Source organism: Macrobrachium nipponense, chromosome 1 (genome assembly GCF_015104395.2).
Source record: "Macrobrachium nipponense isolate FS-2020 chromosome 1, ASM1510439v2, whole genome shotgun sequence".
Taxonomy (NCBI): domain Eukaryota; kingdom Metazoa; phylum Arthropoda; class Malacostraca; order Decapoda; family Palaemonidae; genus Macrobrachium; species Macrobrachium nipponense.
The window spans coordinates 150,080,162-150,093,761 of record NC_087200.1 but is presented as its reverse complement, the minus strand read 5'-3'; the positions used below and the strand labels follow the sequence as shown (position 1 = coordinate 150,093,761).

The 13,600-nt window shown below is 38.5% G+C and overlaps 1 protein-coding gene and 1 long non-coding RNA gene across 2 annotated transcripts in view; one reads left to right on the top strand and one right to left on the bottom strand.

The window, feature by feature from the left end:
- The window catches only part of LOC135219756 (calcium-activated chloride channel regulator 4-like), a 411,904-nt gene that overhangs the window by 372,821 nt on the left and 25,483 nt on the right, over window positions 1-13,600 (top strand). Inside the window, exon 9 of the mRNA XM_064256802.1 lies at window positions 2,585-2,818. Coding sequence (XP_064112872.1) covers window positions 2,585-2,818 — 234 coding nt within the window. The remainder of the gene's footprint in view (window positions 1-2,584; window positions 2,819-13,600) is intronic.
- LOC135219758 (uncharacterized) overlaps window positions 3,669-13,600 on the bottom strand; it is a 31,491-nt gene continuing 21,559 nt past the window's right edge. Inside the window, exons 2-3 of the long non-coding RNA XR_010315502.1 lie at window positions 7,091-7,203; window positions 3,669-4,989 (exon numbers count right to left, since the gene is read on the bottom strand). This is a non-coding gene — a long non-coding RNA (uncharacterized LOC135219758). The remainder of the gene's footprint in view (window positions 4,990-7,090; window positions 7,204-13,600) is intronic.

The following is a 13,600-nucleotide window of genomic DNA, read 5'->3' as shown; positions in this document are numbered from 1 at the left end:
CCAGAGCTCGGAAAAGTCAATTCTTTGCTTATTGATTCACTAAGTGCATAGGTTAAAGTTCCAGTCTAAAATTTTATTATTTAGACTGTAGAGGAATGGTTTATTGTGAGTAAAAAGCCGTAATCGGCTTATTTTGTGGGTGTTTTTTACGATTTATGAAAAAAAAATTTGGTCTTCACTTACCTATTAATTTCATTACTATAATGAGAATTTTGGTGTTCACTTAATTATTAATTTCATTACAGAGGCTCATGGAAACATAAAAGTTGAAAAATAAGTGTAAAATTTTAAATTTTAGTGGAACAAGGATTTTAGTGTATGTGAAAAACGTAAACAGTCGTCTTCTCGTCAGTACTCGTTGGCACTAAGGATTTAGGATCGTTAGCGCCGAGAATTTCGTTCTTGGCATATTGATATCATTACCGAAGTTCATTGAAATTTCCAACTTGAAAGTTTTGTATGTAATTTCAGGTTCCATCTAAAATTATTTTAGTTTAGACTGTGGAACAATGATTTTAATGGGTGTGTAAAGCTGTAAACTGGCTTTTACATCAGTACACATTGGCGCTTCTTACAATTTGCAATCGTTAGCTAGCTGTTTTAGAAGCAGAAGTTGTTTTGAAGAATTTATTCTATTTGTTAGTTTAATCGAAAGAAACTTTTCACAATTATTATTAATAATTGATAATCTGTTCAGATAATGATATTGGCAATAGATTACCAGGCAGTAGTATACAATCTACATCGATTCAGTGAGAATATGTTGGCTTGACCCTGGACCAAAAATGTTTTGGGGTTATTATGATTTTAATAAAAGAGCTTTTCGTCACCTGTCAATTTCTTTGTAAAGCTCCTTGAGGATGAGACAGCAACTACACTATAAAAAAAAAATGTTTTGACGAAGGAAAACCCTGTTTTTGGTAGTTGCTGTTGAGTCCTGAAAACCCTCCCACTTCTCTGACGAAAAGACATGAGTTTTGGGTATGACATCATCCTGCATTGACCAACAGAAAGGAATGGCGTTTTGGTCAGATTTTAGTCTTATGTAAACAATATGATGGTGTGTATGCGCATAACCACTTCTTCTTCTTGCGGTTTTGACATAGTAGGAGAACTGGATATTAGCGTTCACTGAGGATAATAGAAAGTGCCATATTATCCTGAGTCCATTTATACTCTATCATGTGTTATAATGTTTATCATTACGACACATACCAGTTAAGAGAATTCTTTGACATTAGTCTGGTTACCATGGACCTCTGGATAAACCATGGAAAGGGTACTCCTTGAGGAATCAACAGCGACTACCAAAAATAGATTTACCCTACGTCAAAACCTGTTTTATTAATGAACAGAAGACCTCCTCATCTATTAAAAAGACGAGAGGCCAGTTGGTAATTGAAATTGATTTTTTCTTCTATCCACAACCAAACTCAAACAGGAGTACTACTTATCAAGGTTTCTAGAGGTGTTCTTCAACATGCTTTTAATAGCCACTGCTAAGACTGTGACCAAACTTAAGACTTATGTAACTGAACAGTCCTGCTGGATTAGTGTCTAGGATGAATGCATGAGTTGAAAGTCTTCTAGGGAGGTCCTTCATATCTCAAAGGCAGTGAAAGGATTCTGGCTGTGTTGCCAGTAATGTGACTTTTGGCCAGATGTAAGCTTTGGATGACTGTAACTTCACCAACTTCCTCAAGATGCATCCAGTCAAATTATTTCTCACTTTAGTAATAGCCACAGGAGGCAACCCTCATGGCTGTTTTTCCAAGACTCCTTGTATGGTTTGTGCTAAGACTATTTTGTTGAAGAGAGAAAGATTCTTTGGTCAGTAAAGTGCAGATTTTCAGTGACATATAGAAAATGGTTTTATGGAATAATTGTTGGCAGTTATAGAGGTTCCCATTAACACCAAAAGTTAGTTTGCCTTCAGGTAGTTGCTTTTTATGCACTGCTTACTTTTGGTCTAGACTTCCCATTAACAAGTTCATTGGGGAATTTATTTTGTCTAGGAGTTAGAATGAAGTAGAGGTTTTCAGGTGAATAAAATGAAAACGTCAATTTTAATGCCATGGGTTTTTTTTTTTTTTTTTTTAGGTGAAGAAACTGATGGATAAAAATTTTATTAAAGATGTTGGAAGAGTGATGAACCTGATGAGACTTGCACAACTGAGTGATTGTTATGCTAAAAGGCTTGAGATAGTTATGGCATGGGTGTTAAAAATCATCTAAAAATATTTAATTCTTATGATTTTGAAATATCATGTTCATAGGAAACCAGTAAAATGTAGGAGAGTACAGTGGTATATGGCATTATATATCCATTATTAATAATGTGTCAAAGTTAAAAAGTAACCATGAATGAAGCTATAAATATATTTTCTAGAGCAACACTGTTGTTGCAACAAATTTATATCTCTAAAGTTTAGCAAAAACACTGCTTAGTATTAACAAGACATTTAATACTCTTTTAATTATAGATTTTACCATGAATGAGAAACTAAGTGACATTTTCTTTGAATGGGAAATTCATATATAATTCAGAAAAATAATTTAACTTTCATAACTTTTCATTACTCAGATCTCAGCCTTGCTTGTTGCGGCAGCAGTCTCAGAATACCAGATGATTTACTTACAAGCGCTGGAACATTCAATTTTAGTTCCAGTGAAGGTATTCATGGCCGGTCCACAGGCACCTTTCCAGATGCAAATGCATATCCTCCTGGACGTGTGACAGACTTGAAAGGCATCAGAGTGGATGCTGAATTAACATTAACCTTTACTGCCACTGGTGAAGATTTCAATGTGGGACAAGGTGAGGTATTTTTTATTAACATATTTGAAATATTTCTTTCCATTCATTCTGTGAATATTGTATGTGAAACTTTATTAGAGAATTTATGTACCTTATAGTAAATTTAACATAATAATGATAAAATATAAAAGCAATCAAATCCAATACAGTAACAATAAAAAATATAAAAGTCTTAGAGCCAGTGTTTGGCATGCTGAGTGAGATGGTACATATAGTTTAATTAATCATATTCACAGCTGACTTGAGATAGATGGAGGGAGCATATATATTGTTGAGAAGAGGAGAAGAGACAGTAAAAATGATTTGTATTTTTCCTAACATACAAACCAACAACATCATGTGATGGGAGCAGCTTAGATGCGCATGCACAGACGGCTACGGTAGAATCACTTTAAAAGTAGAGCTGGCTATAAAAGGTTCCCGCAGGACCAGATGCCCCCAGTTTGTGAATAGCCAGAGGTGACTGGTTAATGCCCAAAAAGAAGAGAGGTAAAAAATAAAAAAAATAAAAAAAAAGGGCATGAGGAGGGAAATTAAATATACAAGATGTTGTGGGTTTGTTGTATGTTAGGAAAAATACAAATTATTGTATAATTTGTAATTTGTTCCAACACTGATACCAAACCACATCATCATATGATAGCAGAACTCACAAGGGGGGGGGGGGGGGGGGGGGGGGAGATCTCTCCCCAAAAATATCACCACAAAACAAAATAATACCTCTAAAGAAAATACTCTATAAAGTTGTGTGATGGAACTAGGAATCAGTACATTATGGCCCCAGACAAGCACCATTGTAAAAGCGGGGAATGCCCACCATTAAAACCTTGAGGGTTTTCCACTTTGTTAACCAGTGGCTGCCTGGAATAATTTCATTTTAAAAGTTAGTTTAGCACTTAAGGAGCATGATTAGGGTCATATTTAGTATTCTAGGACTTAGCACTGGAAGAATACTGAGCTTACTGAGCCAAGAACAGCAGCCACGTGTTTGGGATGAGGCTTGGACGGAGCAGGAGTCAAAGAGCAACGCTGCTGGATCTGCTGCCAGGGTGTGTCTTGTTTGGTTCGGGTCAGGTAGTTCCTGTTATGACTTTGCTGAATTATCTTCCAGTGTTTTCAGCACCCGATTTTCTATGGGCGCACAAATGGGTATTGGTGCGATCCTGTGACCTCATGATTGTTTGGTCGGCCACATGGCAGGGCAATGGCCCTCAACTTTTTCTTTTGGTAAATCCCCATCACCGGTGCATCTGGGGCCTCTGGTGGGGTCTTTGTCTCCAAGCAGCTTTTTACCTGGAAGAGAAGTTTCAGGGCAGTCACGAGGTCAAGAGAAAAGATTACCAGTAGTCCGGGAAGTGATAATAAGATATTTAAGAAGGGGCAGTATTTTCATGTCAGTCATCAGTACGATTAAAAGTTACTTTACTTCTTTTGAAAAGAATAAAACCATTTAGATTTATGTTAAATTCCCTTCAAGGAATAAAAGTTATGTTTTAATGTACTTTCCTCTGCAAAGCTTGGAGGGCTAGTTGAATTGGGAAGGGTATCCTTCCATTGCAAATCCCCCGACAAGTTGATATGTCGCACCTTGAATCAGGTGCGAATGTCTACAAGCAAGTTAACTCGACTGACTAGGTTATTTTCTCTCATTAAAGTTCCTCTGGTTGCACTAATCTTAAAATGAGAGTTTCTGCGAGACAGTGTTACTGCAAATGATATTACATCAATTTCAAAAATTGTTATCACAGAATAAAGTGCTGCTGGTAATTAAATTCATTAGGTGATGTTCAGTTGTTACTCTAAAGCAGCATTTATAGCAATTTCTAATTAAAGTATTCCATGAGTATGCATGTCATGAATCATTGTAAGAGCATAAAAACAAGGTTAAAGATTTATTACTAAAATAATTCATGCACTTAATTACTATAAGGTTAACTTTGTGAATTCAAAGTCATGCAGTTAGTTTGTCTTGATGAGACATCACAAATGAAGTACATACTTGTGGTTTATGTTAGGTGGTGCCACAGTACTTGGATATGATGGGCACTGCCAAACCTGGCACTAAAGTTGCATGTCCCCAGGGGCACTGATCTAAGCACTTGTTAATAACCATGCGTATAACTGCATGGGTTTGGGTTTTAGGAACTCGTGGAGGTGAGCCGAGCAGGCAGCTGGGAGAGAGAAAATTACAACATTATAAGAAGAAGTAATAGGGTAAGAAACCTGACATCCTTCTCTGGTTAGAGCAGCCAAAGTTCTTTGTAAGATAAAGTAAAGCACTGTGCCATATGGGCATGGGCACTATTATGCGGGGAACCTAGCGGCTCTCATAGGCTACCTGGAACTTCTCTCCCTTTGACCTTTCTTCCTTAGCCCTCTCTGAGGTCGCCTGTTGCGACAGTGGAAGTAGGGACGTTGCTTACAAGCTCTACCACTATCTGTCGCAGTTCCTTGAGTGGCAGAATCCTCACTCAGATTCTTGTCTGCTATGGACTGGGAAAGGGAAGAAAAGATATTTGTGGGCAAGAGAGGCTCGCAAGTTGTGGTGACGGACTCGGGCACGGGTTGCGAGGCTGTGCTGTGTGATGGTCTTCTGCTGTGGTCAGGGAAATCCAGCTCTTTTACTGACACTGGTAGCGGAGCCAAGCCAGGAGAAGAGAGGGGATCTGGACTGGGATCCCTTGAAGGGATGGCATGCACTGGCATTAGGCAGGACCAAGCACAAGGACTGAATTCGGAATGGGCTCAGCGTTTGGGATGAACAGTGTGTGGCATTGCTCAGGACACTCGAGTGGTACTGGCAGAGAATTTGAATTAAGGTTAAGATCTCCAGAGGGGAGATCTGTGGGGTGCTCAGGCACTGGCACAGGAATTAGATTTGTCAAGGGGCTCATCGTTTGGGACATGGAGTGTATCGCTGCTCAGGGCGCTCAAGTGGCACTGGCAGTGGGTCTAAGGCAGGTCTGTGAAGACTATTTGTGCCCAAAAGCATTTTGGAGGGGTTCGGACCACAGGATAATTTTAAATTAGGTAGGGACTGGAAATAGTTTTCCAGGAGGAGATTCATAGCAGAGGAGGTTTGTTTGATCTATAGAACATAGGATTGTTCGAGAAGAATTATTTTTTCGAAGAACGTAGGCTTATTCGAAAAGAACGGGCTGTAGGTTTTGATTGTTCCACAGAACGTAGGGTTGTTAAAAAACAACAGGTTAATCTGCGATAAGGGTTAGGTTTTGAGTAACTTGGCCATGTGTGGTAAAGCAGAATTTTGGTTAGTGTAGGCCTTAATGGAGTTTAGTTTGGTGAGTCACATGGGACTAGAGTTGGAGGCTTATGCAAATTTTATAAAATGGTCTTGCTCTAAGCAAATATGAAGCAGTAGCTTCTGGGTGTACACAACTAGGTATGGGTACGAATGATTAAGCTTGTTTTGCAGCCAAGGATAAATACATTAAATGTGATGAGTACAATAGGCTTATTTTAAAACAAAGAATTAAATGTGTCTGAGGGTTACAAGTACAATTCTTGAATCTACCATGCACGAGGCATTAATTTGCCTAGATCACGTGCGCAAAGAAATTTAAATCTACTCCTAAATGACCTGACGGGCACATGGTCATAAGGGTATGCTAATTTTACTCTGTTAGAGTTGTGTGGGATTATTTTGACGGAATCTTGGCACATGAACAAAACACACAATCATCTGAGTGAAGCTTTGTACAGAAGGTTATGAAACAGAAGCAAACAATTTTGGGAACATTTTCTCCTGTCTACCAGCTGCTTGAGAATTATAAATGAAGAATTCACATGCTTGTGCGGATTTCTGAATTATTAGAATGTCTCTTATATGTACAATAGTCTTGCGTGGCTAAAATGAAAATAATTTCCCAAATGCTACTTATGGGCGATATAGAGAGAGAAAGTGCAGCGAGCAAAATTGTTGGATGGGCCTAAATTTATTGCCTGATTTCTGTGTTACCTAGCTAAATAATGATAGATGGCAAATTGCCCAGAGCATGTTGGGAAAGGAAATAACTTAATATTCCTTTGCTTATCACTTTAACACTTCACTTCCTGGCTAAGCTAACATTTAAATCATGCAGACTAATATGCAGTAGCGACAAAGCTTGTGTTTCGGAAAAGAAACACTCTCCTCACTGTGAATTTATTCATGTAGCAGGCATGTGGGTTATCTGATCCCTAACAAAATTTTTACAGTTATGGTTATGATCACAAATAGTATAAAAATATAACAAGTATTACAAAACTTACACTGTGGAATTCCTTTCGATTGTGTGCATATTAAGGCATTTTACGCTAAGGTTCATTTCTCATCTTGCATCCAGCCTGGTGGGGCTCATGGCTGATAGCTCCAGTGTTGCAGGCTGCAAGAGATTTGAAACAATTGGTCGCCACTTTTAGTTTTTTACCTGGGAAGGGACTTTTAAATCCAGGTCTGGGAAGGGACTTTTATGTTGTAACTGAGGGAAGGACCTACCTTGAAAATTTGCATCTGACTGAAAATTGCAGGGTCGGGTAAAACATAAGGGGAAAGAGATGATCTTAAGGCTTTACTCAACAGGGAATGTCGCAGATAAAACAGGTTCACTTAGAATCACATATTTACATTAACACAAAATCAAAAGAATGGGAAATAAATTAGACAGGTAAACAGAGTCCTGTTGGAGAAGTAAATTACAATAACAAATGATAACTTAAAATGCCAGGAAAATCCACTTCAAGGGCACCATAGAGTAGGTTGTAGTGGTTAGAACCACGACCCACATGCCAAAAAAAATTTTTTTTTTCCCCCCAAATAAACAAAAAAAAGAAATGGAGAGATGCCACAGCAAGGAACTTCGTCTGCAATTGAGAATGCATGCAGTTACGTGATGGAAAATTAACACAAAGGAAAAATCAAGAGGTGCACGGAAGGTGCCAGAAAGTCTCAATTTGAAACACTGGTTAACACTTTTGAATTTAAATTAATGCAATGCAAAAATGAATGTCAGGTCTATGTGGAAAATTGCACTTAAAAATAACAAATAAATCAATAAAATATAAAAGAATTTGTGACTGTTGAGAAACCTCAAATCCTAGTCGTGTCACCAAGATAGAGAGAAGGAATTTAAGGGGACTAATGCATGTCTTCACTCCTGTTAGGCCTAACAAGCTTGGTTACGAGCGCCTGTCTCAGTTTCTTTGTCCGGCATGTTCACCATATATAATCGTTTTCATATAAATTTATTCTACGATAAAAAAGAACTGATGAGAATTTTATATGAAATTACAATTTCTTAAAAAGAATCACTTTTACTAGTCATTTTCATCAAAACCTATTTCAGCAATAGAAAAAAATAAATAATGAAATGCCAAAAGTTAGTCAAAAACAAGGTAACCGTAAGTGGAACAAAAAAATTCTTACTTCATGTTCCCCAGCAACGATAGAGTTTCAAGCTTGTCGACTGCTGCCAAAATGGAAGTTGCCCCTTTCCTTTCTTGGTTTAACGTTAAACTTAACGGGCAAGTTTTTTAAGTTTTGCAGAAAGTAGGTCTTCCTCTTCAGCTTCTAGGCAGATGCATTACATGATGCGGCATGATCAGAAAAACACTTCGCCAGAAATCTGAATAATACGTCTTTTAATGGCGATGCTGATGATAACCAACCGATCATTCGTTAACACTCGCACTCTTGATGTCACAAATGAGTGAGGTGGCCGAGCGTTCTGGTTTGGTAAGGGCTGAATGGCTGAGAAAAGAAGCCTTCAGGAATACACTTCGCAGATTCTAAATAAATAACCTTATGGCGATGATGAATAATACTGATCAATTTCAGGAATACACTTCGCCAGATCTGAATAATATGTATGACGATCGGTTGATGGATACAGATCATTCATACACACTGGCGCTTTATGACGTCACAAATGCATGATGGGCGGCAGGCCTTTCCATCTTAGGCTAATGGACATTCCTCCTTGGAAGGAAATAATAGTTTTTTTACCTCCAAGAATTTCCCACCTCATATTCCCTCCGTATTTGCGGGGGCGGATGTGTACCAGACAACTCCCATGAATAGTTACAACCACCACTAAAAATGCTTATAATTGTCTATCTTCGGTAAAGGTAAGATACAAAATGTTTACCTTAAACATAACATCATACTTCAAAATAATCACCTAAAATTACTTAACCTATTACTGCTAATTAATCTTTGGAGGAGTTATATTATTGATATCATTTCAAAGTCATCCTTTTAAACATTTTGCCATTAAAAATATATACCTACAGCCAATAACAGAGAGAGAGAGACCAACCATTGAATGGCAACATCATATATCTGACCATCAAGATGTGAAAATTATTGAATTTATTTCTGGCGACAAAGAGAATAATAATGGAGGGGATGAGAGAGAGAGAAGAGGGAGGAGAGAGAAGATAGAGTGAGAGAGAAGAGAGAGAGAGAGAGAGATGAGAGAGAATAACTCCTAGAGGAGAGAGTGTGTGAGGCGGGTTATCCATTTTATTGAAAGAGTGAAATGGAAATGGAAGATTATTGTATTTTCTTTAAAAATAACTATCACAATTGTGAACCCTTTGAATTTAGTTATATTATTATTATTATTATTATTATTATATTTTATTATTATTATATTATTATTATTATTCTATGCAAAAATATTAAATAAAACAAATAACCATATAAATCCCTCGAAATTCTTATCTCGGTAAATAAAAAGCAGAAGAGAGAGAAGAATGTTACATGATCTTGAGGGGTGGGCAACACACTCCCCCTTCCTGTCACATTACTTGCATATATTTGACAGCTGTGGTCCCCCAGCCAATGTCAGCTTCTGGCTACCTGGAGTTCAAAGATAAGATGTGGGGTAAAATGGATTTTGCTTTCATTCTTCATTTCTTTTTTTATTTAATTTTTTTAAACTTTTAAAAAAAAAAAAAAAAAACATAAAAAATTTTCCCTTGCTAATTCACTTTTAGGTATTTTCTTTAATGAAGTTTAATATTATTGCTGTTGTAAACAGTTAATTATTGATATATGAAAAATTCTGTAAATCATTTTATTTATTTATCATACCAAAACACCCACATCTCTGTAAAGAGAGAGAGAGTGAGTGCAAAATGGAAAAAATATCGTAGTATTTCTGTAAAATACTTTCACATATGATTTTTGTTTGGAATTACAGGTTATTATTTATTTTATTATTTTTTTTTTTTTTTTTTTTTTTTTTTTTTTTATTTTTTTTTTTTTTTTTTTTTTTTTTTGCTCTATCACAGTTCCTTCCAATTCGACTCGGGTGGTATTTATAGTGGTGGGGTTCCGGGTTGCATTCCTGCCCTCCTTAGGAGTCCATCCACTACTTCCTTACTAATGTGTCGCCGTTTCTAGGCGAATCACACTCTTCTGCATAGAGTCCTGGAGCTACTTCAGCCTCTAATTTTCTAGATTCCTTTTCAGGGATCTTAGGGTGTATCGCTGCCTAATGCTCTATGAGTTAATGGGTACGATTTCCACTGGGCATATCCAATATCCTTCTTATTTCTATTTTTCAGATTTCTTGATACTTATCCAATTTTTGTTTCCCCTCTTCGATTTATCTTAAACTCTGGGGTTGTCCATGGTATTGCGACATCAAATGCAGGTGATTACTTTTTCTTCTTGACCTTGCTCAATCAACGTCACGTTCCTGGTCTGTTTGCACGTATCACCCTATCCGTTCATGATACACATAGTCCAGAGGATCTTTGCCTGATCGTTTTCTATCCACTCCTTCAGGTTGGTGCTCGTACCACTTGATTAACTGCAAAAGGTAGACTGATGTTTTCTTGCACCAGGCTCCAGTGGAGGGCTTTTGCTACTGAAAATCATGCCTCTTTTTGTACTGGTTCTGTGCAAGTAGCCGGGCGGCATTCACTGCTATGGGTTTGGTTTATGGTTTATCACTTTGCGTTATTTGCAACTTTCCATGCATATGGGAGAGATGTTATTTCCAGTCTATCATACTTTTGAAAATCATAATCTAGGTTCTTAGGGCCTGCTCTTGTTGCCAGCTGTTAATCATTCCTTCAGTTTCCTTCTTTAGCTCTCCCCCTCTGGGTAGCCATTAGACAACTTGTCATCGCTGGCTAGTTCTTTAGTCTGTTCTCATGGTATTGTCCGATGCATTGGTTTGTTGTGCCAGTCCTCTGTTCTTTCTGTCTTTCTCCTGTCTCTGTATATTGTTTGGGTCGTTCGTCGGTGTTTTATTAGTCCCTTCTTCCCATGCACTCTTTAGCCCACTCGTCTTCACTGGTTTCAGATATTGCCCCAGGTGCTCTGTTTTCGCATGTTGACGCAGTCCCCTATATGCTTAGGAGTCCTCTACCCTCCTTCCTTTTATTCGTTTGTTATGGTTATAGTCTGTCCGTTATTTGCTTGCTTGCTTGGGTGTAGTGCTTTGGTGTATTGTCATATGTTTGTTCCTGGTTTTCTTTGATCTATGCCTGCGGAGAGTTCTGCCTTCGGTTCCATTCCACTATTCCTTGCGCTGTATTCTGATTACTGGGGCACCTGCCCATCCAGTGGTTTATGGCTTTTTTTTCATTTTCCAAAATTAAAATTTTTCCCCCCGGGCGTTGAGTTTTGGACTTGGAGTATCGACCTTGAGTCTCATGCATATATTCTTCCTAGATCGTGTCCTTCATCTCTTGGTGTTTTATATCCTCCTTCCATTCATTCCCACCCCAGGTATTTGTATCCTGTCTCATCTATGTGTTTGATGTTGCTCCCATCTGGTAGCTTTATCCCTTCAGTTCCTCGTTACTTTGCCTTTTTTGTATGTTGACTAAGGCGCATTTTTCTATTCCAAACTCTATCCTGATGTCCCCAGATACAATCCTTACAGTCTGGATTATTAACTATTTCCTTGATGCTCTTACCATACAGCTTGATGTCGTCCATGAACATCAGATGGTTGATTCTGTTGCTTCTTTTCTTGAGTTCCTGGTACCCGGCATCCATTTCTGTAGTACTTTTGTCATGGGAATCATGGCTACTACGAAGAGTAGTGGGGACAGTGAGTCGCATGGAAGATCCCTCTCCTGATTTAACCTCTGCTAGTCTTATTCCAGAGCTTGTAAGTATTGTATTCCAGTTGCGCATTGTATTTTTGAGGAAGCTGATGGTATTTCCTCTGCCCCATATATTTTCAGGCATTCTATTAGCCATGTGTGTGGTATCATGTCGAAGGCTTCTTATAGTCTATCCATGCCATGCTTAGGTTGGTTTTCCTTCTCCTACTGTTCTTCATTACCATTTTGTCTATGAGGAGCTGGTCTTTTGTGCCCACTACACTTCCTTCTGCAGCCTTTCTGTTGGTGGGGATGGTGTTTGTCTCCTCTAGGTAGTTGTATAGCCTTTCACTGATGATACCTGTTAGTAACTTCCACATTATTGGTAGGCAGGTGATGGGCCTGTAGTTACTGGCTATATTTCCCTTACTCTGTCTTTTTGTACTAAGGATGTTCTTCCTGTGGTCATCCATTGGGTGCTTGGTGATTGAGATACAATGCTGGAGTGTTTCTGCTATTCGTGGGTGTAGGGCCTTGAAGTTTTTGAGCCAGTATCCATGGACTTCATCGGGACCTGGGGCTTTCCAGTTTGGCATTTTCTTTAGTGGTGTCTGACGTGTCTGTCGTGATGTCTGTGAATCTTTGTTTTATTCTCCCTGTTTCTTCTTCCTTGACTTCCTGGAGCCATGTTTGCATGTTTGTTGTGTGATACCGGATTGCTCCATATGTTTTCCCAGAGTCTCTTACTTGGTTCGGCTTCGGAATTTCTGGGTGGTTGTCTTCCCCTCTTAGTTGGCTGTATAGTCTTTTCTGGTTGGTTCCGAATAGTTTGTTCTGTTGGTATCCCTTATTCCTGTTCATGTACCGTTGGATCTTATGTGCTTTGGCCTTAACAGCCTCTGTTTTACATCTTCTATTGTGTTGTTTAATCCCCTCTCTTGTACTTTGTATTTATCGTGAGTTCCTCCTTGTTTTCTTGCTTCTTAGCCTTTTTCTGCCATCTCTTTCAGTTTACTCAAGTCAGATCTCATCACCATGATTTGCTTTTCCAGGCGCCTTTTCCAAGGAGGTTGCTGTTTTGGTTGCTGTTGGGTGGTTGTGCTGTGGTGTTGGTGTTCGAATACCCCATCAGTTCTGCTATAGTCTTGCTCCTGCATATACCAAGTTATTTGTTTCTGTGATACTGGTGGTGTGTTATTATGCCCAGTATTTCATTGACCTCACTTGTTTCTCCTTGAATTTCTTGGTGTTGCAGGCTTCATGGAGGGGATCTTGTTCTCTCTGTATCTGGATCCATCCATTGTCTAATCTTTTCTACCCATTCCGTCCTCTCTGTTACTTCGTCGGTGTTTTTTCTTCGTGTGTCGTTGTTTGATACCTCATCCTCCTGTCGTCTTCTGTGGCATCGTCTCTCAGTTCGTCTTCGTGTTAATTCGTTGTCGTGTGACATTTCTTCCCCTTTCCAGTTCTTCTCTTTCTGTTGGGGAGAGCCAGTTCTTTTCTTTATGTTCCTTGCTTGGTCTGCCAGCCTCTGCTCTGTTTGGGGGGTGTTATTCCTCTCATTCCAGATGTTGACCAATCTTCTTCTATACCTCTCTCCGTCGGGTTGCTTCTGATGGTCATCTCCATATTTCCTTATTTCTTCTCTTTGTCCATTATTCCATTATTCCTTAATTAGTTTATTATTGTATTTTATTATTATTATTATTATTA